The following is a 26,710-nucleotide window of genomic DNA, read 5'->3' on the forward strand; positions in this document are numbered from 1 at the left end:
ATGCCTTAGAAGAAATTTCTCTCTTCAAAGTTTCCCACATGCATAGCACCTAGGTTTTTGAGGTGGCTTTACAAATGTTGGAGAGTGATGTAAATTGGATTCTACATAGGCAATGCTATTAATACTGACTCGTTTTATAGTGTTAAAACAAATGTAAATAACGACAGGACTGAGGCTTTAATTCTTCATTAAGTTATGCACATAGATTTTCAGTGATCTTTATCTAGCCTTATTATTATATGTCCCTTCCCTTCTTTGATGTGTCTCAGTGCTGGAGAACATAATGCTGTTCCTTTATGCTCTGCTTTTTCTTTCTCCTTGGCAGACTTGGGGACCAGTTCTACAAAGAAGCCATAGAGCACTGCCGCAGCTACAACTCCCGGCTATGTGCTGAACGTAGTGTCCGTCTTCCTTTCCTTGACTCGCAGACTGGTGTAGCTCAGAATAATTGTTATATTTGGATGGAAAAGAGGCATCGGGGACCAGGTATAAGTTGCTAATAAATTGTGTGCTAAACTCGTGGAATTCAGTCACTAGGAATTTGAAGCTTTTGAGCACACAGGAGAATCTGTCTAAAATGGCTGGCCTGAAAGGGATTCCCTTTGATAACTACAGAAGAGTCGGCCCTAATTATTTCTCCACCCCCTCACTCTTTGTCAATAGAGATGATTACTTGACATGTTTGTTCCCTAATGCTGCATCATCTCAGCTCCTTTATTTCTATTGATCTCAATCACAGAAGTGCAATGGAGAGCCACTACCCAAGAGAATGAGAAGTGTTCTTAAATAGAGTTGAGAGGGAAAGGCATTCTTACATTGTTATAGATACTCTTGAGAATAAAGAACCTTATTTCTCAGAAGCAAATATGCATTAATGATGCGCTTGCAGTCTTAAAGTGACATAACTATACCTATTGTAGAAAGAGACTGGGAGCACCTTATTCTCAACATACCTATTTTATCTCAATGAATTTACAACAGTAATGTAAGATTCAAACTACTGTTATGTAGAATTCTATGATTTACTTCTCCATACCCCCCAAAACTGGGCAGATTGAGTGGCAGAGAGAGATGGGCAGGGTGAAGCTATTTAACTCTCCCACCCCCCTCCAGTCCTTTTTCAATTCAAAAAATTATCCTCTCCAAGCTGCTTTTTCATCCACAGAGGAAAATACACAGGGGAAGTACTGGTTTGTCATATCTCCCCATCCCACTGGTGAAAAGGCATCTTCACCAGTGCCTTTTGGGCTAGAAAAGTACCAAAAGGAAAAGGGGCAAGCAACCTCTTGGCATGTGCACCTCCTTCACTCAAACTCACAGCCTGCCCAAGCTGCTTTGGATGGGAAAATAAATATCATCATCATCATCATCATCATCATCATCATCATCATCATCAATTAATAATAACAAGGAAAGAAGTATGAAAGTTCAAGTTATGTGTAGTTTGAACCTAAGAGACGGATGTTGTGATGGTAGGGGCAGAAGTGAATCCTTCACATTAACCAATTTTATATTCTGACGTGTTCAATATCTTGGCTATTCAATATCTGACATGTTCAATATCTATTCATTTAACAATATAGTGATTGGCTGATGAAGCTATTGCCACCCGCCTTCTACCACCCAGTCAGTTCATTGATCCAAAATGCTTAATTAAGCTGTCCTGAGGATGCTGGTGATATAGGCAATCTAATCAAGTGTTCGAAAATACAGTACCAGTAACCATTTTCCTCTATACTTACTTATGGAGTAGAAATGATATCTACCTTGCTTTACAGATCATGGGTATTTGGGGTTTATTATATTGATGCAAGGCCAAAGCAAAACAATAAGCTTTTCACTTGATTCCCAAGGTCTTGGTCATTCTGGGCCCAAATCAGACATTGGAGACCTTCTGTTAATGAAAGGAAGACAGAGCAATTTCTTTGCACACCCATCACTGAAATGTAGCCACTTATGGTGTGGGATGGAGTGGTGATTTGACATTTTCCTGCAGTGCATGCCAAGTGGTGAAGGACAGCTAGTGCCGTGTGTGTGTGTGTGTGTGTGTGTGTGTGTGTGTGTGTGTGTGTGTGTGACATATGAGGAAGAAGAATATAGCTGCTTGTTATAGGACTAATAGCTGCATTCTGAAGAACAGTGGGATTTATTATGCTGAGGCATTTACTATGCTGCTTTTGTTAGTTTCATTTTGTTGGCAAAATTATCTAACGGTGATCCTTTTGTCCATACGTTTGTTCTCCCCTAAGTGGGTTGTTTCTTCTTGTAGATTTGACCCTTCTATTTTTATCTCTTTGAACTCAGAATATATCATTTTATAATTATGGTTTTGACAGAGAGGCCAAATTTCTAGACATGCTAAATGATTGTGCCTTATAACAAATGGCTGTGGAACCAATGAGAGAGAAGGCAACCTTAGATTTAGTCCTGAGGGGTGCCCAGGACCTGGTGCAAGATGCCAGAGTTGTAGAACCAATGGGGAACAGTGACCATAGTGTGATCCATTTCAGCTTATATGCAAGTGGAACATAGCCAAGGAATTCCAACACAGGTGCGTTGGACTTCAGAAGAGGAAAATTCTCAGAAATGAGGGGACTGGTAAAAAGGAAGCTGAAAGGGAAAGTCAGGAGGGTCACATCACTCCAGAAAGCATGGAACATATTCAAAACCACAATAATAGAAGCTCAGTTGGAATGCATACCATGAAGGAGGAAAGGTACCACCAAGTTCAGGAGGACACCAGCATGGCTAACAAAGTCAGGAAAGCTATAAAAGGGAAGGAGACTTCCTTCAGAAAAGGGAAGTCCTGCCCAAATGAAGATAACAGAAAGGAACATAAACTCTGGCAAAAGAAATGTAAGGAGACAATAAGGGATGCAAAGAGAGAGTTTGGGGAGCATATAACTAAAAGTGTCAAGTGGGATAAACTTTAAATATATCTGAAACAGAAAACCTGTCAAAGAGGTGGTTGGACCCTTAGATGATGGGTCTACATAGAGACATGATAGAAGTGTGTAAAATTATTCATAGAGTAGAGAGAGTGGACAGAGAGAAATTTCTCTCCCTCTCTCACAACAGTAGAACCAGGGGTCATCCTATGAAACTGATGGACAGGAAATTTAGGACCGACAAAAGGAAGTACTTTTCACACAGTGCATAATTAAACTATGTAATTCTCTGCCACTGGATGTGGTGATGGTCACTAGCTTGAGTGGCTTTAAGAGGGGCTTGGACAATTTCATGGAGGGCAGGTCTATCAATGGCTACTAGTTTTGGTGGCTATAGGCTACCTGCAGCCTCAGAGGCAATATGCCTCTGAATACCAGTTATAGGGGAGGAACAGCAAGAGAGAGGGCATGCCCTCACCTCTTGCCTGTGGGCTTCCCAGAGGCATCTGATATGCTGCTGTGTGAAAAAGGATGCTGGACTAGATAGGCCATGGACCTGATCCAGCAGGGCTGATCTTATGTTTTCATGATCTCCAGTCATATTCTAGGAGAAGTGCATGGCTCAAGTGATAAATAAGTGGCCTCATACCCATCATAGTGTTTAGTAGATGAGTTTATATGGAGTGAGGTATGTAGGAGTGGTGCCACATATATGTAGGAGTGGTGCCGAGGCAACTAGATCTTTTGCCATTAGGTTAGGCAAATCTTGACTTGTCCCATTCCCTGATGAAACATGGCAGCAGTCCTGTTATGTATGTTGTATGCTCAGGTGTCACAGGGCTGCAGCCATGATCTACTCTGTTCCATGTGTGTTAGTGATCAAATCAGAGTGGAAAAGGTAGAGGGTTTCTTAGGTAAATCTATAAGCCTCATCTCATGACTGCCTCCAATTTTATCGAAATTTGACCACTTTTGTAGTCTTCTAAACATAGTTGGTGATGGGTTCATCGCAAAAAGTTAGGTGAGTTGGGCTCCCCCTTGCCCCCCTGTAATTCAAGCATGGAGTTGTTTGTACAAGGGGTGTAAGTGAATTTTCTGTTGTCATAGGAATACCGAGGAGGATGAATAAGTGGCAGAGAGAGATGTGCTTTTTTCCTTCCTGCATTACTTATAAAACTGAGAAACTTAAACATGATTGCATCACCTCCTGTATCTATCATGTTGTTCTCTAGGCAAACAGTCTGCAGGTTGACTGTGTGCACTCACAGTTTGGGGTACTGTGTCACTCAACCAGAAGTGCAGGAAGGGCACCTGGAAAAGTCAGGCTCTTAGCTGACATGTACAGCAGTTTTCAAGGAACCGAGGCCAGATTTTTCCTGAGTAGCAGAATGCACACGGGGGGCAGGGAGCAATTTTTGCTGACCTCCCCTGCTTCCATAAGGGCTTTTTGCCGTCTAGAAATATATCCTTGTTGGTCATGTAACCCTCAGGCACATATTCCTGGAAGGCAAAGAACACTTATGGAGGCAGGAGAGATCAGCTCCTCCTCTCCCTGCAGTGCACACTCTGCTACGTAGGAAGACTTTGGCTGAGTGAGTTAAGAGGAGTCTCTCCTTTCAAGGACTCAGCTCCTGATGCTTCTCTGGAATACCGCTCTGGTTGTTAGCCCTTGTTTCCTTTGAAATACTCCTATGGAAGTTAACAATGCTGACAGCACAGTCCACAGCGGTCCTGCTGTTAGCCACATGAACAACGGTTTTGAGAAACCAGTCTAGCTGAACCCTGCAGTGCAGAAAGAACTGCGGTGTAGAAAGAACTGCATCCATGGCACATGATGTGTGTGCAACCCCTCTGATTTTACAGTTTCATTCAGGGATCCTTTCTAACTCTTCATAAAGGACATAGCTAGTTGTCCTTCATGGCTATGGCATAAGGGCTGATCTACATATTCAAAAGATGTATGTGATACAGGCCTATTGGGACTGTACCACTTCAAAGTGGAGATAGTTTGAATCATGGTTGAGTAAGTTATTAAAAAACCACCATAGAAATCTGGCAGGAGATAAGAGGTAGCTAGGATAAGAGTTTTAACCTACTCTTCTCCCCAATGTGCCAAGTTACTAGCATATTTATCTGCGACCCACCACTACCACCTACATTTGGAAGTGACACAGTTCCAGAAGGACTGTATATTTTCCTGAACAATTGGTTTTAAGTTAGGTTTTCTTCAACGGCTATATAGGAATATTTTAATAGCATTGAACTCAATGAGTTCAATTTCCCCCCATTCATTCATTCTGCTCTTTAGCTTTTGTATGTGCAGCTATTTGCTGTTTATTCATTACCCATCCCTGCTACTTCCCAACCTGTTGTACAAACCAGAACCAACTTTCACTTGGTTTTGAGTTTTTAGAATAGAAAAGAACTGCTCCTCTGTTTCCCTTTGCGCAGTTCTCTGAATAAAGGTTGTATCTCATGACAAACAGTTCAGGGTTAATTTCACACAATACTGCACATAACTCCTTTTTGCTCTTCCCCCCCCCCCACCACCACCCACCTTTCACTCCACTCTGAGTTATGACTGTTCTACACTAATGAGATAAACAACATAACTCATTGCGGGTCCTGCTATTTCCTTTATAATCAAATAGTTAGAACCTTCTGTGGTTTCCCTATAAGGCACTGAAATGCGAGGCAATGCAGGAGAACAAAAGAAGGCAAAAACTACATGTAGCCTCATATAGGCAGTGCCCAAGGTAGTGTAAACAGAACTGGGCAGATTCTTGGAGTAATCAGAAATCACTGTTCCCCCCCCCCCCCAACCTTGTCTTTCACATCTATATAGTGTTAGTAGAAAAAGAGCATCCCCCTTTCCTGGAAAATTAGATTACAGTGCCTAGTGTCAACACATCCTTTTTCTGTTCCCAATTCAGTAGATTCTGCTTTTGAAGTTCAGTTGGGTGATAGGAAGTATCCCTCTCAGATGAATAAGATTGTGGTAGCACTGCTTGTTAGCGCACAGCCTCGTCAATTAGGAAAGGAAAAGTGGATTTTTATGTAGGGCATATTCCATCCCTGTTGTGCCTCTTTCTACTCTAGCTGCTAGAGGTTATCTGCACAATCAGCTTTTTGAGTTCAAAAATGCTATGCCTGGTAGGAAGAAGGGTGGGTGACTGAGGCGTGTTCCCTTTCCCCATTTCTTAGAAAGTGTGTGCAGAGGTACCCAGCTAGACAGACGAAACAAAAAGTCTGCCCCCCCCCACACTCCCTATAGCATCTTTCATCTGTTTAAATTAAACAGGGCAATTGCTACTTGCCCCAAGTGGGCTGGCAAGTGTTTTGCACCCCACTTGAACATGTACTGTGGCTGATTTTCATAATGCCATTATTCTCCTCTGGATCAGTGCTTTTCAGTTGCCAGATCCTGTTCTGATCAAGGAACTCCTGCCTCCTGTTGGCATCTCCACGACGAAGATGCCACTCTTAGTTTAAGCGACCTAATTCTTCATTGATTGATAATGTTGAAGAATGGAACTCTCTTGGTGCAAGGCTGCAAATGGCACTTTCAGAAGTGAGAAGGAGATTGCCCCAAATGTCTTGTACTGAGGACATGCTCTCTGCTAAAAAATAAATAAATGGAATGTCCTCTTGTTCTAGAATGACATAACCAAAGCACGTAATGTGTGCCTTATTTCAGACTTCAGCTGCACTTTATAGGACTAACTCCACAGGTTTGCAGTGAGAAGTACTGCTGATCTCACAACCCAGGAAAAGAGAGCACAGGTGGAAGGAGAAGCTCCGCAATGCATTTTGCCCATTTCATTCCACTTCATATGTCACTTTGAGCTAATCAAGTGGGAAGCTTCATGGTGATGAATCAGCTGTTGGTTTCCACTCTGCCTAGAATTTATAAGCTCCCTCTAAAAACTAATTTCCTTTCATTCATAGCCATTCAGAAACTTTTTCTAGGCTAAAGTTAACAAATGTTTTAAAAAGAATGTTGAGCCAAATTATCACTTACAATCCTTACAAGGGAGTCAGCATGGGTGGAGAGTTAGCTTGCAAACAATAATTCTGGGAAAGTAAAGGATCATAAGGGGCAATTCAAAAAGGTTTCAAAGGGTGCTGATGCAAAACACCCTGAGCTCACACATACAGGTTGACCTGAAACATGCCCTGCAGGAATGTTTGCTTGCATTTCTGCCTCCCTGTAGAAACATAGAAAGCTGCCTTATGCCAAGTCAGACCATTGGTCCATCTAGTTCAGTACTGACTACACCAGGGGTTCTCAATGTTGGGTCCCCAGATGTTATTGGACTTCAACACCCATGATCCCCAACCCCAGTGGCCTTTGGTTGGGGATTATGGGAGCTGAAGTCCAATAACATCTGGGGACCCAATGTTGAGAATCTCTGGTCTACACAGACTAGCAGTGGCTTTTCCAAAGTTACAGGCAGGAGTCTCTCCCAGCCCTATCTCGGATCCCAGGGAGGGAACTTGGAACCTTCTGCATGCAAGCATGCAGATACACTTCCCAGTGTGGCACCATCCCCTAAGAGGAATATCATACAGTGTTCATATATAGTCTTCTTTTCAGACCCTACTTAGCAAAGACCCTACCTGGCAAAGAGGACAATTCATGATTGCTACCACAAGACCAGCTCTCTTAATTTATTATTTATTTTATTTATACCACCTGATGTAAATCTCTAGGCGGTGTACAAATCCCAACATCAAAAAATCACAGGTTAAAATACATAAAACACAATAAAAACAATATAACAAATTATTAAAATTATTATAATTAAAAGCTTGTGAGAACAGGAAAGTCTTGAGGGTCTTCCTGAAAACAAACAGAGAAGAAGATGCTCTTATTTCAGCAGGGAGCATATTCCAAAGCCTTGGGGCAGCCACAGAGAAAGCTGTGTCCTGAGTCGACACGAGACAAGCTGGTGGCAACGATAACCAGACCTCTCCAGAGGATCGTAAAAGGTGTGAGGGTTCATGACAAAGGAGGTGCTCTCCTAAATAATATGGTCCCAAGCTCTTCCCTGTACTGTGTAGTGGTAACAGCCAGTGGCACACCTAGGAGCTTGGACTTGAAGGGCTTCAGAGGCACACCCCTCCCCCCTGCCCTGAGGCCCCCCTTAAAAATGAAAAAAAGAAAGAAAAACAACCTGCATTTGGGGGGCCTTCTCAGAAGCCTGCCACTGCCCCACCACATCAATCATTGCCATTTTCATTGCCATGTGCGTTGCTGGTGTGTGTGTGTGTGTGTGTGTGTGTGTGTGTCAGCCGAACAGGTCTCCCCATGGGTGATGTCAGCGGGTGCAGTGGCTGGTGGGCGTGGCCCATCTGTCTGGGCCTTGAGCAACTGGGCGAGAGCCTCCAACGCACCTGCACAGTGCAAGTACCAAGTGTCGCAAGCCTCTGACATCACGGGCTTGCGATGTTTGTTACTCACACTGTGCAGGCACGCTGGAGGCTCTTGCCAGTGCTCAAGGCCCAGATGGACAGGCCCACCAGCCACTTTTGCCACCACCACCATGGCCTGCTCAGCTCATGCCCCACCCCCAGTGGCCGCACACATGACGTTGAAAATGGCAAGGATCGGCGTGGTGGGTATGGGGTGGTGGTGGGCCGCTTGAGGAGGCCCCCTGGGACATTTGGAGGCCCCCCTCCACTGTGACACCATGGACCAGAGCCCCAAGGTCTGGGGATAAGAGCGCCTCTGGTAACTGCTAGTGCCAAAAAGCTATTGTTCTTTTGAGCAAAAAACAACGACCTCTAATGGTGCATTCTTCCTACACTCCTTGCTGGCCACAACAACGTATTCATGCAGCAGTGAACATGAATAATCCAGTACAAAGGTTAGGCACAGTCTTTCATCCCCAAACACCCCTGAGCCTAGAAGGATTTCAGGAAGGACTAAAATGTGGCTGGGCAAGGTAATTGATGAGAGGGTGGTGACCTCCAAGCTCCAGACAATCTTGGAGGAAACTGATTATCTACACCCATTTCAAACTAGCTTCCAGCCTGGCTAAGGGGTGGAGACTGCATTGGTCAGCCTGATGGTAGATCTCCAACTGGGAATTGACAGAGGAAGTGTGACGCTGTTGGTCCTTCTGTACCTCTCGGCGCCTTTCGATACTATCGACCATAGTATCCTTCTGGAGCTTCTGAGGGGGTTGGGAGTGAGAGGCACTGCTCTGCGGTGGCTCCGCTCCTACCTCTCAGGCAGGTTCCAGATGGTGTCTCTTGGAGACTGTTGTTCTTCAAAATCTGAACTTTTGTATCGTGTTCCTCAGGGCTCCATATTGTCTCCGATGTTGTTTAACATCTACATGAAACCGCTGGGAGAGATCTTCAGGAGATTTGGTGCAGGGTGTTATCAGTATGCTGATGACACCCAAATCTTTTTCTCCATGTCAGCATATCGGGAGAGGGCATAACCTCCCTAAATGCCTGCCTAGAGGTGGTAATGGGCTGGATGAGGGATAACAAACTGAAACTGAATCCAGATAGGACGGAGGTACTCATTGTGCGGGGTCAAAACTCGAGAGATGATTTTGATCTGCCTGTTCTGGATGGGGTCACACTTCCCAGAAGGAACAGGTATGCCGTCTGGGGGTGCTTCTGGATCCAAGTCTCTCCCTGATGTCCCAGGTTGAGGCAGTAGCCAGAGCTGCCTTCTATTAGCTTCGGCTGATATGCCAGCTGCGTCCGTTTCTTGAGACGTTTCTTGACCTCAAAACAGTGGTACATCTGCTGGTAACCTCCAGACTGGATTACTGTAATGAGCTCTATGTGGGGCTGCCCTTGTATGTAGTCTGGAAACTACAGTTGGTTCAGAATGCAGCAGCCAGGCTGGTCTCTGGTGCATCTAGGAGAGACCATATTGCTCCTGTATTGAAGGAGTTACACTGGCTGCTGATATGTTTCCAGGCAAAATATAAGGTGTTAGTTATAACCTATAAAGCCCTAAACAACTTGGGCCCTGGGCATTTAAGAGAACGCCTTCTTTGTTATGAACCCCACCACCCATTGAGATCATCAGGAGAGGTTCATCTGCATTTGCCTCCGGCTCGTCTGGTGGCTACTCAGGGACAGGCCATCTCCGTTGCTGCCCCGAGGCTTTGGAATGCACTCCCTAATGAAATAAGAGCCTCCCCAACTCTGACAATTTTTTAAAAGTCTTTAAAGACACACCTGTTCACCCAGGCTTTTAACTGATACTGTTTTGACTGTTTTTAATGTTGTTTTAGAATATTGTTTAAAAATTTTAAATTGTCATATATCCTATATAAATATTTATAGGAAGAATGTGGTTGACCCATGGTGGTCATGCTGGATATTTATATACCGTTTTTCAACAGAAGTTCCCAAAGAAATTTACATAGAATAATAAAAATAAAAAAAGATGGATCCCTGTCTCCAAAAAGCTCACAATCGAAAAAGAAATCTAAAATAAACACCAGCAACAGCCACTGGAGGGATGCAGTGCTGGGGCTGGATAGGGCCAGTTGCTCTCCCCCTGCTGAATAAAGAGAGTCACCACTTTAAGAAGGTGCCTGTTTGCTCAGTGAGTAGGGAATAAATATAGACTAGTGGTGTGCATGGAACTGGCTCATCCCGTTCGGTTCGAGTTTGCACCAGACCCGGACTGGGCCAGTTCATTCCAGCACCCCCTCGGGACCCCCCTACCCGGTTCAGTTCGTTCCAGGGGGTGGGGTTGAACTTTTTTTTTTTGTAACCCACAAAAATCAAATTTTTAAAAAAACTTACCCTTTCTAGGGGAGTTGTTGGAGGTGGTGGTGGTGGGTGTCCGTGGAGGTTCCCCCTCCCCCCGCTGGCCTCCCTCGATGGCCATATTGGCTGGCCAGCTCTTCGGCCCATTCGGGCCTTCCCCCTCCAGTACAGCGATCATTTTGGAGGCTGCTGCACCTGCGCAATTGGCCTCTGCATGACCCAGGCCACACAGAGGCCAATTGCGTAGGCGTGACGGCCTCCAAAATGGTTACAGCGCTGGAACCGCCATTTCTTTGAACCGGTTCGGAGGCCCATAAAGGGCCTCCGAAGCAGTTCCATGCACATCCCTACTAACTACCAAGCCAGTCTCTTTGCATGCTGGCACAGCAGTGCGTGCATGGTCTCCCAATCGCTTTCTGTTCTCTGTGACTACAAATATTTATATACGGTTTTTCAGCAGAAGGTTTCACAGAAGTTTAAACAAACAAACAAACAAAGAATAAGATGCTCCCCTGTCCCCAAAGGGTTCACAGTCTAAAAAGAAACACAAGGTAACACCAGCATCAGCTACTGAATGAACGCTGGGCTGGGTTTGGATAGGGCCAATTGTTCTCCTCATGATCAACAGAAGAGATTCGCCACTTTAAAAGGTGCCTTTTTAGCAGGGATAGCTGCTAATTGAGTAAATTATTAGCTAACTGCTAACTTCTCACTGCCACCAAATGAAGGAAGCACGCTGCACCTGTCTCACCTATCTGTGCCCTGCATCATGTGGCTCTGCAACCTGCTACTGAAGCAGAATCTCTGCTCTGGTGTCCCCAATGGATGGATGGTCAGTAGGAAGGGAAAGAGAAGCTGCTCATGAAAGCAAAGTGTTCTGAGTGGACAAAATGTTCCAGCTGCTCCCCAGAACTTTGGACACCACAACACATGCAAAAAAGTCACTTGGCCCCCACAATCGTCACCTGTCCTGTATGAAAGTCCTTAGTTGGCAACCCTAATAGCCACTCATCCCAGGATTCAAACCAAAGACATTACACCTGAGAGCAGACATTTAAATATCATGTGGAGAAGCACAATATGATTGACTTCAGTGAGTCAATTTAAGAACATAAGAACAGCCCTTCTGGATCAGGCTGAAGGCCCATCTAGTCTAGCATCCTGTTTCACGTAATGGCCCACCAAGTGCCTCTGAGAAGCCCACAGGCAAAAGCTGAGGGCATGCAATCTCTCCTGCTGCTACTTTGTGAATCACCCCAGAGTTTGTTAATGTTGAAATGAAGAAGGGTGGAACAGCCTTACTCGATCCAAACCCCAAATGCCAGGAAGTCTGGATATTTCAGAATGAAAGCTTCTGTTACATTTGCAAAATTTGAAATTTTGAGGGGTGTATCTTTTTTTAAAAGAGTGAATGTCTGGATTAAGTTATTTCATAATCATGCTTATTATTTATATTTCCACACCACCATATCATACAAAATCCCAAAATGGTTAACAAAAAATTTAATATACAAAAAATGAGAAAACAAAAAAACCAACATATTACAACTAGAATATCACAAATAACCATGTCCCAAATAACTAGAGCCACTCCACCACCAAGGCAGTCAGAGATCAAAGGCGTGGGAGAACGAAACTGCCTTTGCCTGCCACTGAAAGGCAAACCAGGTTGGGAGAAGCAAATAGCCATGGAGAGAACATTCCACAATCTGTGGGCAATAACAGAGAAGGCCCTGTTCTGACTGCACAACCACCGAGCCTCCCTTGGAGTCAGCATTTGGAGCAGAGCCTCCTCCCAGGAACTTGTGTGGTGGGCAATCAGCTGAGGAAAAATACAGCCCTTCAGATACTTGGGCCTAAGCCATTGAAGGCTTTAAAAGTAATCACCAACAACATGAACTGAACTGGAAACAGCCAACCAGCTAGTGTAGTTCTTTAAGATATGCTCTCCTCCCAACTGTGGTCCGAGTGAATTCCTGGCACTGCAGCCACATCTTGTACTAGCAAAAGTTTCTGGGTACTCTTTAAGGGCAGGCCCAGGTAGAGTGTGTTCCAGTAGTCTGAATGCAATGTGACTAAGGCATGCATAACTGTAGCTAGATCTGCCCTCTCCAGGAATGCACACAGCGGGTGCAGCAGTCAAAGGTTGTAGCCTGAACAACCCCGAACTGCAGACCTATTCTTTCAGGTCCCCATCCAGAACAGGTTGATAACCCAGTCTCAGATCAGCTTTCCTATTGACTAACAACACCTCTGTCTTGTCAGGAATAAGCCTCAGTTTGTTAATCCACATCCAGCCTATAACAGACCCAAACCTCAGTTTAGAAACTCCACTAACTCCCTGGAATCAGATTACAAACTAAGATCAGCATACTGGTAGCAACAGTCCAAATCTCTGGACATCCTCTCCCAGTGGTGTTAAAGATCCTGTTCATAGACGTTAAATAGCGGGGTGACAGGATGAAACCCTGCAGAACCCCATAAACCAATGGCCAAGGAGCCTAGGTGTAATCACCCAGCACCACTTTCTGGAAGCTTCCCTCAGGATTGAACTGGAACCAGTCCAAGAGCAATTCTCTGATCTGCATTCCTGAGTGTAATTAAAGTATAACTTACTGTCATTGTCAGTGTTGGAAAATGATATGTATTCTGGTGTTTGTAAATAGCTATGTGTGATTTAGTTGGTTCATATGTCTTGGCGGTTTCCTTTATGATGCAACTGTTGGGCAATATTGGTCCAGCATTAATTATATATCATTAGCAGTGTCCAATGTGCTAAACTAATTTCAGTCTCAAAGTTTACATTTGTATTTGCAATTACTTTAGATGTAGAGATCTTGAAAAATAGTCATGGTTACTTTATATCCCTAGCCTGCTGCATCCATATGGCTCTGATTCTCCATGATGGCATTATTTAGCATTGACTTCTCTGGGAGTGGAATTTAAAGATTTAAGCAGAGTCGACCACTACAGTGAAATCTTATTCATGGGGGAGACCATGTTTGCATGCGTGGTGGCTATGCCCAGTTATTAAACAATCCTGAGGAATATCAAAGGAATGCCTGGGATCATAACATTTCATATTCATACAGAAACCCTTGTATATTTACCTAATGTTGTAGAAAAGGGCTAGGATTTTAAATGACATTAACAATTCTTTCTGGCTATTGGCAGAAAAACTATGGGCCAGGTCTTATGCTTGGCTGAGCAGCAGTGCAGGAAATCCAAGTTCCTAATGCAAATCCACATTGCACAGGAGGGCATTGCAGCAAAAGGGGGATTTTGTCTTTGTTGTTAGCAGCTAGTGTGACAGAGTTTGCAAATGGGGCGGGGCGGGGGGCGGGGGGAGAACATATATCTGGAAGTATGGTTCCAGCAGTTTGCAGTAATTTTGCTAGGGTCATCCCACTCAGACCATACTGTATAATCTCCAGGGGTTTCCAAGCGCAAGGGAGACATTTTCTCCCTTTTCTATGGGAGAAAGCATCTTGTCACCTGCTCTTGAAGTTCCCTGATCAACCCCTTTATTCTTTCTGTGACTGGCTGTCTGTCTAGCCAGCCACATGGGCTATAGAAGGTTTCCTGGAAATGAAACATAGATGCTGTGGGTTAGCACCTTTTCTTATAGCTATTCTTATTACATTTGTATTACTCTGAAGGATGTTGCATGTTAGAAAACAAATGATTAAATGGAGCTCGTAGCATGGGGTATTTATCCTCAGCATAGATAGATTTTTGACAGCATTTCTAATCAGTGCCAGCTTGTTGCTGTTTGCCACACAAGCAGGGGCGGAGCTGCCATTAGGCAAATGGGTTCAAAGAACCTGGGTGCATGCCTCAGGCCCCAGACACACACCCCACGTCTGACGTCAGACGGGGGGTGGTGTGTCATTTCGCTCCCAAAAGGGACTGCACCATGGGGCAAGGTGTCCCACTCCCCAGTCCATGACACACTCATCTCCTAAGGCTGTCGCCTTACTTAGCTTCATGAGGGAGCGCCCCTGTTTATAATCTAATATATTTCACTGTAGTTTCTTGTGTCATACTTTTAATAGGTATTTGGTTCTCATGTGCATCCTGCTAAACTGTTGGTTCAACCACATCCTGTGGCAAAAAATATCTGCAGTTTAACTTTGCATGATGTGAAAGTTATGAATTTACTTCCATTAGTTTCATTGACAAGTCGTTTGCTCAGTACAGGGAAATCAAGAAAGGCAGCAGAACAGCCCTTGTGAGCGAGAGTTCCTTGTGAGGAACATTCTAAAAAGGACCTAAAGGTTTTTCTCTCCTTCTCATAATATTAGAACTAGATAGATTGTTGACTGATTGTCCAAAGAGTCAGGACAGACAGGAGAAAGTACTTATTTTCATAGCATATGAAACTTAACGGAATTCATTGCCACTGAATGTGGTGAAAAGGCCACTAGCTTTGATAGCTTTAAAAGTGAATTACAGTAGGCAGATTCATGGAGGGGAGGCTATTAGCCATGATGACTCTGTGAAGCTTCCATATTTCAGGCAGTATCTCTCTGAATACCAGCTGGGAGCAGGGTGGGGCAGCAGCAAGGGAGGGCTATTGCCTCTATTGTTTCTGGCCCTGGACTTTGCCAAAGGACCTGCTTGGCCTCTCTGTGAAACTGAATGCTGGACTAGATGGAACTCTGGTCAGATCCAGCAGGACTCTTAGTTTGTTCTTCTGACTGACAAATGGCTTTGGAAAAATAATATTGTTTCAAGGTAACAGGCCTTAGGAAGAAGGGCTGCCCTTGGTTACAAAGAGGAAACAGCACTCACCAACAGCAGTAGCCCCAGTGCTGGTCTTAGACATACTGAACTACTTCTCTTCCCGCCCCCCGTCGTACACCCAAGAGGCTGGATATAAGAAAATGGTGCCTCTTGGAATCTGTTACCCAAAGCAGCTGCTTCACTTTGTTACCTGGTCAGTTTGGCCCTGAGTGAAGCACCCAATAGGGGCAGAAAGAATCAAACCCTTGTAACAACCCCAGTCCGAGCTCTGTCTTTTAATCTACTATGGTGAGACTCTTCCTGGGCCTTAAAGCATCACCACATTAGCGAGGGCACAGTCACCTGAGTACCCTCCAAGGCCATCTATGTTACTACCTGCAGCAATGCTGTTATGGCATTTACATAAACCTAACAAGTCAGTCTCTATGTAAGAGAATGAATGGACATGAATAACAGGGCATTAAAAATGGAAATGTACCAGTAGGGGCACATTTCAGACTCACTGGATATTTTCTCCCTGGGTATTTTCTTTTTAAACAAAAAGGTTTAAGAGAGAATGAGAACAAAAAGGTGCATAATTAGAGTTCATTAACAGTTTTGCTAGTGTAAAATAAGGTTTAAATAAAGGCCATAAAGGAGGGTTTCTTAACTTTGGGCCCCCAGATGTTGTTGGACTACAACTCCCATCATTCCCAGATATAGCCTTTGTGGCTGAGGATGATGGGAGTTGTAGTCCAAAAACATCTGGGGACCCAAGGTTAGGAAACGCTTCCGTAAAGAATAATTGTCCCCCATGTTATAAAAGCTACTGTTAGCATTCATGCTTTGATGTTCCATCAAGTGCAGATATCTGCTAGCAGGACTTCTTCCTTGCTAAATCTCACCTTGTTAACCTAGTTTTTCCTCCAATCACCTTTCCAGTCTAAGTAATATCTGAAGAAGGACCTCTTGCTTATTGAAACTCCTGCCACAATCAACAGGTTCATCTTTAATATGCTGCAGATTGTTCATCTTTTGTTCTGGTGTTATCAGGCAGAGGAACAGAAGTTCCAGATTGTATTAATTTCTAATATACTTTCATGTCTCTTCATTAACTATTTCACTTTTCAATATATTTATGTTCTTGAACCCCTTTTTGTGAGTTGTTCATCACCCTGTTTAACAAAATTGACTTTCTGAATGTCTTTCTCTTCATATTGCATACAGTGTTCTAGACCAGTGTACAGGAATGGTTTGTAGAAATAATACCTTTTATATATTATTTTTGTTCCCTGTTTTAACAAATGCTACTATCTCATGGCTTGTTTGCTGTGCCATTCATTGTTTTTCATTTAGCAGCTCAGAAATGTGCCAAAGTTATTGAAGTGAATGCTTCAAAATATAGCTACAAGTTTGTGTTCCCACCAGCAGAAAACAAAACCCAAGATAATTTTGCATTAAACTTCAAAAAGCACTGCTTTGGGGGCCACTGCCAAAAAGTGGCATTAAAAATTTATTTATTTATTTATTTATTTATTTATTTAAAATATTTCTATACTGCCCAAAACTTGTGTCTCTGGGCAGTTTACAATTAAAATAATTTAAAACATCAAATAAATAACCATTAAAATCACTGAAGACATCGGGTTAAAAATCCTGATGATCTCTCCCAGCAGTTTCATGTAGATTAAACAACATCGGAGACAATATGGAGCCCTGAGGGACACCATAGGAAAGTTCAGATTCTAAAGAACAACAGTCGGCAAGACATACCATCTGGAATCTGCCCGTGAGGTAGAAGTGGAACCACTGCAAAGCAATGCCTCCCACCCCCAACCTCCTCAGATTATTATTATTTTTATTTTATTTTATTTTATTTTATTTTTACATTTATATCCCGCTCTTCCTCCAAGGAGCCCAGAGCGGTGTTCCAGAAGAATAGGTCAATAGTATCAAAAGCCACTGAGAGATCCAAAAGGACCAACAGAGTCATACTCCCTCTGTCAATTCCCAATTGGAAATCATTGATCAGGCCTCCCAAGGTAGTCTCCACTCCATAGCCCGCCCTAAAGCCAGTTTGAAATGGGTTGAAAATGGCTAAATAAATACACTATTTATTCATGCTATGCCTGTCTCACGGAACCTATCCTACCATCATACAGCTTTGGCAAGTAGTCCTCAGTGCCACTCTTTATGTTACAATTTTTGTTCATGGAAGTCCCCCCATAAGTGATTTCCATGATGAAAATCATACACTGGGAGCAATTTATACCCATATCTATTTTTGAATGTCATTCCTAGATTCTTTAGGAAGCTTAGGCTATGTTTGCATGATGCTGGTTTTATATATGGTTTATATGTGGGCTGATGTGCAGTCTACATTCTAGGTACCATTCTGTGTAGGTTAGTTTAACTTTGGATGCACACTGTTGTGCAGTTGAGTGATGCAATTTGTGCCTTAGAGCAGTATAATTATTGGTGTGATTACGATGCCTAAATCTGCATGCTGCTGGGAGCAACACTGGCACTGGGTCCTGCTGTGTCCTGTGTATCGCATATACAGCTGTGATCTGGGAAGATGCTAAGAAGAGTCCTGATAGGCTATAATTTCCAAGAGGTACTTGGAATCTTACAAGGAGAAGACGTAGTGAAGTATAATTTTGAAAAACAGAAACTCAAGATTCTACAGAGCCTAATCATTCATGATTTGACAACCAAACACAAAATAGATGTGTCTTATTTGTTTTGTTTTATTGTTTTAACCTTCAGGACTAGCCCCAGGTCAGCTCTATACATATCCTGCTCGTTGCTGGCGCAAAAAGAGACGTTTGCATCCTCCTGAAGACTCCAGGCTGAAGTTGTTGGAGATTAAACCTGGTACGTGCTTTCCCTCCAGTCCCTCTATCTTCTTTTCTGAGCGTATGCTGCTGGCATGGTTCATAGGTCGGGGGGAGTCTGCCATGCACAACCTCAGGGTTGTTGCCCTCTCTACTCTATCTTTGCCAAACTCCTTTTTAAATCTGAGAATTTTGCTAACATCCATTGTGGCATGTTTTTTTAATCTTCTCCTGGAAATATAATTTTAAAAACCCCCATCCCATTCCAAATTCAGGAACAGCTGTAATTGATACTGTGGGGAATTGTAGTATTTTTGTTGGGCCCCAGTGTTTTTTCCCTTTTAAAAGGCAAGAAATTTGAGAGGGCAACGTATCTCTTGGGTGTCAGTTAGAGGAAACCTCACTCTGTATACTATAATAAATCTTTGCTAAGGTCCATTTCATCTGTTACAACATCTTTGTCTGTTGAAATATGCGGGTGAAGTTCCATGTAGGAAGCTGTTTGTGTGAAGTGGCTTTCCCTGTAATTCAGTTGGTTTCAAGCACACAGTGGCAACAACCTGAGAAATGTGGCCATGCAATCATTGTAACATAGTACCTAAGAAATTCTTCAGTCAGAGGGAGTGGGAATTAGTCTATATTTACATTACACATGTAAACTAGTTTTGCAACAGTTCAATGGTCATCATACCCCACAAGGAGTCTAGGGAACTATAGGAACTGTACTTTTTACAAAACTAGTACCAGGCACAGAGCAAGGCTGGCGATGGCCCATGTTTGACCATGGCCGCCTTGCTCCGTCCCCTGTGTCTGATGTCAGACGCAGGGAGCATGGTCTCCCTCCAAAATGGAGTCGTGTGGCCCCGTTTGGAAGGGAGATTGGCCCACACTGCATTGGGTAGTGCGGGCTGGAGCGACTCTCCCTGCATTTAAAGGCCTGAAGTCAGATGCGGGGGGCGTTGTTTTGCTTCCAAATGGGGCCCTTTGCCCCCCTTTAGAAATGAAATTAGCCCGCGCTGCATTGGCAGCGTGGGCTGGAGAGACTCTCCCTGCCTTTAAAGGCAAGGAGAGCCGTTCTGGCCATGCTGCCAATGCAGCGTGGGCTGATCTCCCTCCCAAATGGGGTTGTGCGGCCCCATTTGGGAGGGAGATTGGCCCCACTGCATTGGCAGTGAGGCCAGGAGCATTTCTCCCTGCCTTTAAAGGCAGGGAGAGTCGCTCCAGCCTATGCTGCCAATGCAGCATGGTCTGATTTTGTTTCCAGATGGGGCCCTGTGGCCCCATTTGGGATCAAAATAACACCCCCCACTTCTCCCCCCACAAGGCATGGCCCCTGATTGATGGAGACCCGGGTTCTTTGAACCCGTTCGCCGAATGGTGGCTCCACCCCTGACTAGTACCGTTTTTGGTAGTGGGAAGCGGTGATATTTGAACAAAGTTAGGTCTTTAGTGCAGATGCGTACTTGCTGGAGATGTGTTTGTGAAGATAGTTATATCTTCCAGCTTCCAGCGGCATCTGGCGGGCCACTGTGTGTAACAGGATGCTGGTCTAGATGGACCTTGATCCTGATCTAGCAAGGCTGTTCTTATATTCTTTTTTGTTTCCACATTTGGTGTTTTTCCCCCTTCTCCTATTTCAAAGCTATTATGAGATGAAGAGTAAGGAAGAGAGCTAGTGCAGCAGGGGCATAGCAAGGTTGGGGTGGAACAAGTGAAGATGCCCCGCCTTCTGCATGATACTCTTTCTCGTGCTAGATATTTATCAGAAAGAGGGAGGAGAACTACTTGCGTATTATTTTAGAGAAGGACACAGAGCCAGAATGCCTCTGATATCCATAATTGTGGTATTTACCCTGGTTAAGGCCCACAATCAGGAAACCTTTTCTGGTTGCATCACAAGATGCAATCCCTATTGCAAACCACTTCTTGGTTTTTTTTTGGTTTTTTTAACTTACTAAGATTCTGGTACTTTGTTTCATCCATCAGAATGATGAGGGTGAGCCATAAATATTAGATTCCATCTGTTTGAACCTTTGTAACATTGGGAATATTTGAATGTGGGAATTTCATTTGACTTAGGCCCAGTTCAGACACCACACCAAACCCTAGGTAAATGTAGCTGAGATAGGTGTTTCCAATTGTCTGAATGTGTGAAGCTGCAGTTCCATCACCCAACCGCGGCTCCGTTTTTGCCTCCAAGCTGGAATTTGAACCGTCAATTTGTAGTGAGTTTTGCTGTTGAAACCAATGGTTCTGAAGTGCCACTGTGTCATCCGAATTCTGCAGGCGCTGTAACTTGGGTTTTGTGAGGAAGCTCCTCCCACTCCCATAAAAAGGTCAGTTCAGAGCAGCTCAGATATGCATCCATTCTGTTGGCCACATCTCTCTCTGGCTGTCTCTCAGAGCGAATGCTCTGTTTCTGCCCTCACCTCACTCCCCCTGCTGCTTCTTGATGACAGGGATGCTGCATCCCTGCTTTTCCTGCATTTAAAGGGACAGAGCCAGATCTGAATAAGCCTGCTACCCCCGGCTTGCTTTGGACCTGACTTGTTCCTGAGCAAGAAAATGCTGGGAGGAGAAGACCGAGACAGCAGGAGAGAGTTCTCAAACATTATCTTTTCAGTGTTTATGTTCAGGAGACATTAAACCTTACATACAGACATACATAAACAGATTTCTGTAAACACACAGTGGCTGCCCCTGTACCAGCACAGAGGAGTCAGAGCAACAGCAGAGAAGCACAGGCAATAAGACATGTTTTCTGCAGATATGCCTAGGATCATCTCCCCCCGCCCTGTCCCAACAGCAGGAAAGACACTTACAGGGTGATGAATGAGTGCTCCACTTTTAAAGTGCAAAAGACTCAGATGCTGCAGCTGGGCACAGGAACACTACCACATTAACCACACTTGTGGTCCCCTTGTTCGTGTTCAGTTAATTAAAGAAAGACAGTCTTCCTTGACATGTGTGATGTGTGTTTCTTTTAATGTCAGTGAAATTCACAGTGAGACTGGGGAAGATGGTTTGCCTTTCCCAAGGGAGATTAAAAGAGGACCCCCAAACGGAGTACACGGGGGATCCTAATGACAAACCAATTTTCTGGATGTTTAACTTGAGTCTGTCAAACCGTCCAGATTGGAACCTATATGCAGCAATGCTGCAAGTGGATCCCCGCTAGGGAGATTCCACTTGCTGGTTTTCGGCTGCTCTCCAATGACTGGGTATGGGTTTGCACCGCAATCCTGCTGAGGGGTGCCTTGATGACTGACCTTTCCAATCCAGGAAGCCTGCACTAATTCCATCAAGCCCGCCCCCCTGCCCTTTAAACTAGGCTGCATTGAATCCAGATTAATTTCCTGACTGAAAGTGGCACTCACCTAGCTTTGCAAGGCTTTGCCTTCCCAGCCAGGTAACAGGTCCCAGAGCTACCCACTACAATTACTGTGCATGAGATCTGCCTTACATGATGGTAGCAGCTGTGCAGCTATATTGTGGCATAAACTCTGCTGAACCATCCCTTCTCTCACCCACCCACCACCCTCTCCTTCCCATTCCTCAGTTAGTCTTCTGTGTTTCTCCCCCAAGACCCCCTTCCCATCTGGAAGAGCCCCTTGCCATCCTGGGGTTTTGCTAATTGTGTATATTCATGGCTGCGTAGCTTAGGAATTCTGGGAAAGTCACTGCTTTAAGGAGTGGCAGGAAATAATTAATATACTTTTTTCCTGCTAAGGGTGGGTGATCAATACAGAGAAGACACAATTGCACAGAGCATGCTCCCTCTGACATTGTAGCCAATAGTTGCTGGGTGACTGAAGCACTGTTGCAATGCACAGATTGGCAAAGCAAGCGGAATGGAGGGGATGGAGCCTCAATGGACTAGGAAGAGGGAGGGATTATTCTGGCCAACCAGGGGTTATTCTGGAAGTAACCAGAAGTAACCCTGGAAGTAATGATACTAGAGTTGCTTGATCATCTGCAGCATGATTCTTGGTTTCAGAAATTAAGCACAGGTTTGTTTAACTGAGCTTTGGCACTACGTCTGAATGGGACATCAGTCACAGAAAGTGGCCAGATGATGATGATGATGATGGTGATTGATTGATTTACATTTATAAACCACCCCATCCAGAGGCTCTAAGCAGTGTACAACTAGTTTAAAAAACATAAAAACAAACATAATTTAAAACACACTACTTAAAACAATATAAACATAATTTTAACTCAATTTAAAACCAATTAAAATACTTAAAAGCAATTCAAAAACTTTGGAAGGCCAGGCCAAACAAGTAAGTCTTTAGGGCTCTCTTAAAGGTCTACAGTGAATCTAAACTGCAGATATCTGTTGAGAGTGCATTCCATAGGCCAGGAGCAGCTACAGAGAAGGCCTGATTCCAAGCTACCACCAGATGTACTGATGGTAACTGGATACGGACCTCTCCAGATGACCTCAATGTGCGATGGGGATCATACAGAAGAAGGTGCTCTCTAAGGTAGCTCGGACCCAAGCCATTCCAGGCTTTAAAGGTAATAACCAGCACTTTGTATTTTGCCTGTAAACATATCGGCAGCCGGTGCAACTGTTTTAAAACAGGCATAATATGGTCTCTCCAAGTTGCCCCAGAGACCAGTCTAGCTGCCGCATTTTGAACTAACTGAAGTTTCCAAACTACGTACAAAGGCAGCCCCATGTAGAGCACATTGCAATAGTCAGCCAAACTATTGTCAAACTATTGTCTGTCTACTATGATAGTAACTGTGAGTACAATAGTAACTGTGAGTACGATAGTAACTTGGCAGTAACTGCCAAACTATTGCCTGTCTACTTCGATAGTAACTGTGAGATGTATAATGAAGCTAACAATAGTAGCAACAGTAACAGGCAGAGGGGAAATAGCATGTATTTCATTGCATGGCACTCATCCCACTGCGATGTCAAATCCTGATCACGTCTCAGGTGTATTAAAATAGTGAAGAAGTGAAGAGCTTAATGAATAAGCTAAGTATACATACAAAAGCCATTGTCACATTAAAACGTTTCAACTTAGTTTTTGCTCTAGCCATACAATATAAATATGGCAAAGCTCTCTGAAACTGAATGTCATTCTTATTGTACAGACATCATTTAGCTTGTGTGTCCGTCTGTATGACTTTATTTAACAGTAATTATGAGCTCCTTATCTTCTGTGACCTCAAGCTAAGTAGCTGTTTCGGAATGACCTTTGGCATTGGTATCCTGTGGTGTGGGGGTTGTACATTCTGACACAGTAAGATAACATACTAAATAACCTGGTGATATGTTACTTGTAGGAAAACCCACAGAGACATATTGGCAGAAACAACATACTGTCTAAATTAATGTACATTCTACACCATCAGCTTGAAGTAATAATTTAGCCAATACCGTCATTTTTTGTTCTTATGAGTTAATTAGGAATTACAGGTGGAGATATATGAAAATTCAAGGAGATTTTGTGGGGTGAGAGAAGGGAGGGGTCTGGATGAAAATACACATCTGATTAACAGATTACCACAACTTTCCTGCAGCCCTCTCAACTCTTCTGATAACATGAAGAAAAAGGCTTTCATAGGAATCCATAAGGCTGCTGTGGTAAACTGTTCAAAGGAAGTGTTCCTGTTGCGCTCCAAGCTTTCCAGGGAGGCAGTAGGATTTGGGTAGTTTTTGAGACAAACAGGTCCCGGTGATCAGCTAATTTGAGGCTCTCTTGAATGCTCTGTTGACTTCAAAAGTTCAGTTTGTGACAACATGTGGATGGGTGTGGTGGCGGCACAGTGAAATCAAGGCAAGAGTTTGTCCAACAGCCACAACAGGAACTGGAGCAGAGCTCAGGCTGGAGCAGAGATGGTGGGAGTGCCAGTGTTTGCACCATTCAAGTTTTAATGAGTTTAGATGAGCTAGAAGCCCCACCTCTTCCAAAAACTCAGACTAGCCCGGAACTTTAGCAAATGCCTGAGCAGGTTCATTTGGAGGGAGACTCTGAGGTGGGCAGGTTGCCATTGGTGATGGAGTTCAGCCCTGACTTGGTGTTGGCTTTGATTCTGGGGTCCCAGTGGCACTAGAGGGGGTCTTGAGGAGTGCTGATGGGGGGTGCAGCTGGGTCTTTAGTATTTCTAGTTTCCTCCAAAGGGGCTTTGGTTGGAAGGGCAAGCTTTGGATGTTCAGGGGCTGGAAAAACTGCCCTACCCCCTACCTGGTGATGGAAGTCTCAGCTCTCCTTCTACCATGTAGGGATGTCCACAAACTTGCAGACAGCCGGTTCGACGGCAGGGGGGTTACCTTTAAGGAGCAGGGAGTGTTCTCTTACCTCCCACCACCGTGTTTCCCCCTCTGTGACTGTGCTCAAAACTGCTTCTTGGGGGGGCAAACAAGTCAGCGTCAGACAAGAAGTGGCCGGTGCGTGCAGGGCCGTCTCTAGTGGGGTGTGGGGCTGGGGGCAAATCAGAATGTGTGGGGCCTCCATTCATATATTACAGAATCATTTGCTGGTCAACGACCAAATAAACATATCTATCTATCATTACAGAATCATATTGATTGATGACATACAGTGTAAATAGTGTGAGTGAGGTTTTTGGACATGTCCAACCAGCTTGGACATATAATTTATTCATATTTATTTATTTATTTATTTTTACATTTATATCCTGCTCTGCCTCCAAGGAGTCCAGAGCAGTGTACTACATACTTGAGTTTCTCCTCACAACAACTCTGTGAAGTAGGTTAGGCTGAGAGAGAAGTGACCGGCCCAGAGTCACCCAGCTAGTTTCATGGCTGAATGAGGATTTGAACTCGGGTCTCCCCGGTCCTAGTCCAGCACTCTAACCACTACACCACACTGGCTCTATAATGCATTTCTAAAGAAATAAAAATAAAAAGCATAACACATACTTCAGAGTTCTCAGACTTTCTGGGTTGCAAATCAACTTGAGCATAGTGCATTCATAAATACAGAAATAAATATTATATATTGTTTGTTCCAGAAGTTTTTGTAATTTTCTGCCATGAAACAAACCACTTGTAAGACTTTTTGGATGGGTTTAAAAAAAAACACAAAAAAACCAAACACCCAGCAATTTGTCCAATCCACTTCAAATATATATACACACACACACACATACACACATACATATATATACATACACACACACACACACACACATACACACACACACACACACGGCAGATTCTTCCATATAGGGGTGGAATGGTGGTCTGGGGGGGGGCTTCAGTTCTAGACATTTTTGTAATTTCCTGCCATGAAGCAAGCCACTTATAGGACTTTTTGGATTTTTTTTTTTAAATTAAAGAAAAAAAATTAAAAACCAACAATGCATGGAGGCCTCTCTGAAAGCCCCGTCCACCCAGCTGAGAGGCGGGGAGAGAGGGAACTCTAGTAGCTTGCCTGGGAGCCTTTCTAGCTGCACACAGACACAAAAGATCGGCTGCATGGAAAGATAAGTGGCTGGGACTGGGGAAGAGAGGAGGGCAGGCTGCACTTCAGTGTGCCAAGAGTGGGGCCTGTGCCAGCGCGGGGCTCAGGGCAATCGCCCCGGTCGCCCCACCCTAAGGACGTTCTTGGGTGCGCGTGCACGACATGTGCTTGTGCCCCGGCCACTTCTGGTCTCATGCTGAACGGGGCGACAAGAGGGTACGTGGCTGCCCCACACAGCGATTCTGAGCACAGCGCTGGTGGGGAAAACATGTGGGGGGGGTGTAAGTAAGAGCACCCTCCCTGCTCTTTAAAGGTAACCCCCTCAACCGTCAAACCAGCTCGAACCACCAGACCTGTCCAGAAGTCTGGAAAGGGGCCTCTGAACCAGTTTGTGCACATCCCTACTCCCATGAGGAGGCCTCATTGGGGTCCAAATCAGCGCGAGCTCATTGGGGTCCTTACACAGCGCGAGCTCGGCTTCCCTCTCCCCACTATAATTCTCACCTTTGGATCAAAGACTAATTGCCTCTTCCAGTTTAGCAGTTTGCTTTTTCTCTTTTTAAGTTATTTGCATTTTTATCTGGTCAAATATTAGTTTGGTGCTTTATGCTTTTTCAAAAGTTTTTAAAACACTTTTAAAAACACCTTTTTAGCTTCTTGAAAAGCTGCTTCAAGAAGGAGAGAGCTCTTTGTCATTGACATAAGGACTGGCTAATCAGTAATATGCACATCTGGATTTTGAGAAGAAGGGAGGTGGTTTCATGATTACCATATGGGCCAGCCAATTAGCACTCTACAAATCTGGCTTCTGTTGCAAACTTGAAGAACCGGTTTCCCCTGATCTCAGTTTGGACAAGGTTATATGTCTGCCCAAAATGCAGTGAGTGTGCTTCTGTCCTACTTAAATTATGTCGGTCTGTATGCATTTTCTCACATTATGAAAAGGTTGCTCTTAGATTTGAACAATTGTATTCAGTCATCCATATATATAATATATATAATGAGAGAAGGAAGTTAATTGATTTGAATTTTTTCCTTATGTCACAGGGCTGTGCACTGC

At 44.1% G+C, this 26,710-nt stretch overlaps 1 protein-coding gene across 8 annotated transcripts in view; it reads left to right on the forward strand.

Annotated features, from left to right (window-relative positions):
* DPF3 (double PHD fingers 3) overlaps window positions 1-26,710 on the forward strand; it is a 273,036-nt gene that overhangs the window by 130,190 nt on the left and 116,136 nt on the right. For all 8 annotated transcript variants that reach the window (XR_008310482.1, XR_008310479.1, XM_053266047.1 and 5 more), the window contains exons 2-3: window positions 326-486; window positions 18,132-18,239. Coding sequence is in view for 6 of the 8 variants with exons in the window: in XM_053266004.1 (XP_053121979.1) it covers window positions 326-486; window positions 18,132-18,239 (269 nt within the window). In the remaining 2 variants the exon portion in view is untranslated. The remainder of the gene's footprint in view (window positions 1-325; window positions 487-18,131; window positions 18,240-26,710) is intronic.

Source organism: Hemicordylus capensis, chromosome 1, assembly GCF_027244095.1.
Source record: "Hemicordylus capensis ecotype Gifberg chromosome 1, rHemCap1.1.pri, whole genome shotgun sequence".
Lineage (NCBI taxonomy): Eukaryota > Metazoa > Chordata > Lepidosauria > Squamata > Cordylidae > Hemicordylus > Hemicordylus capensis.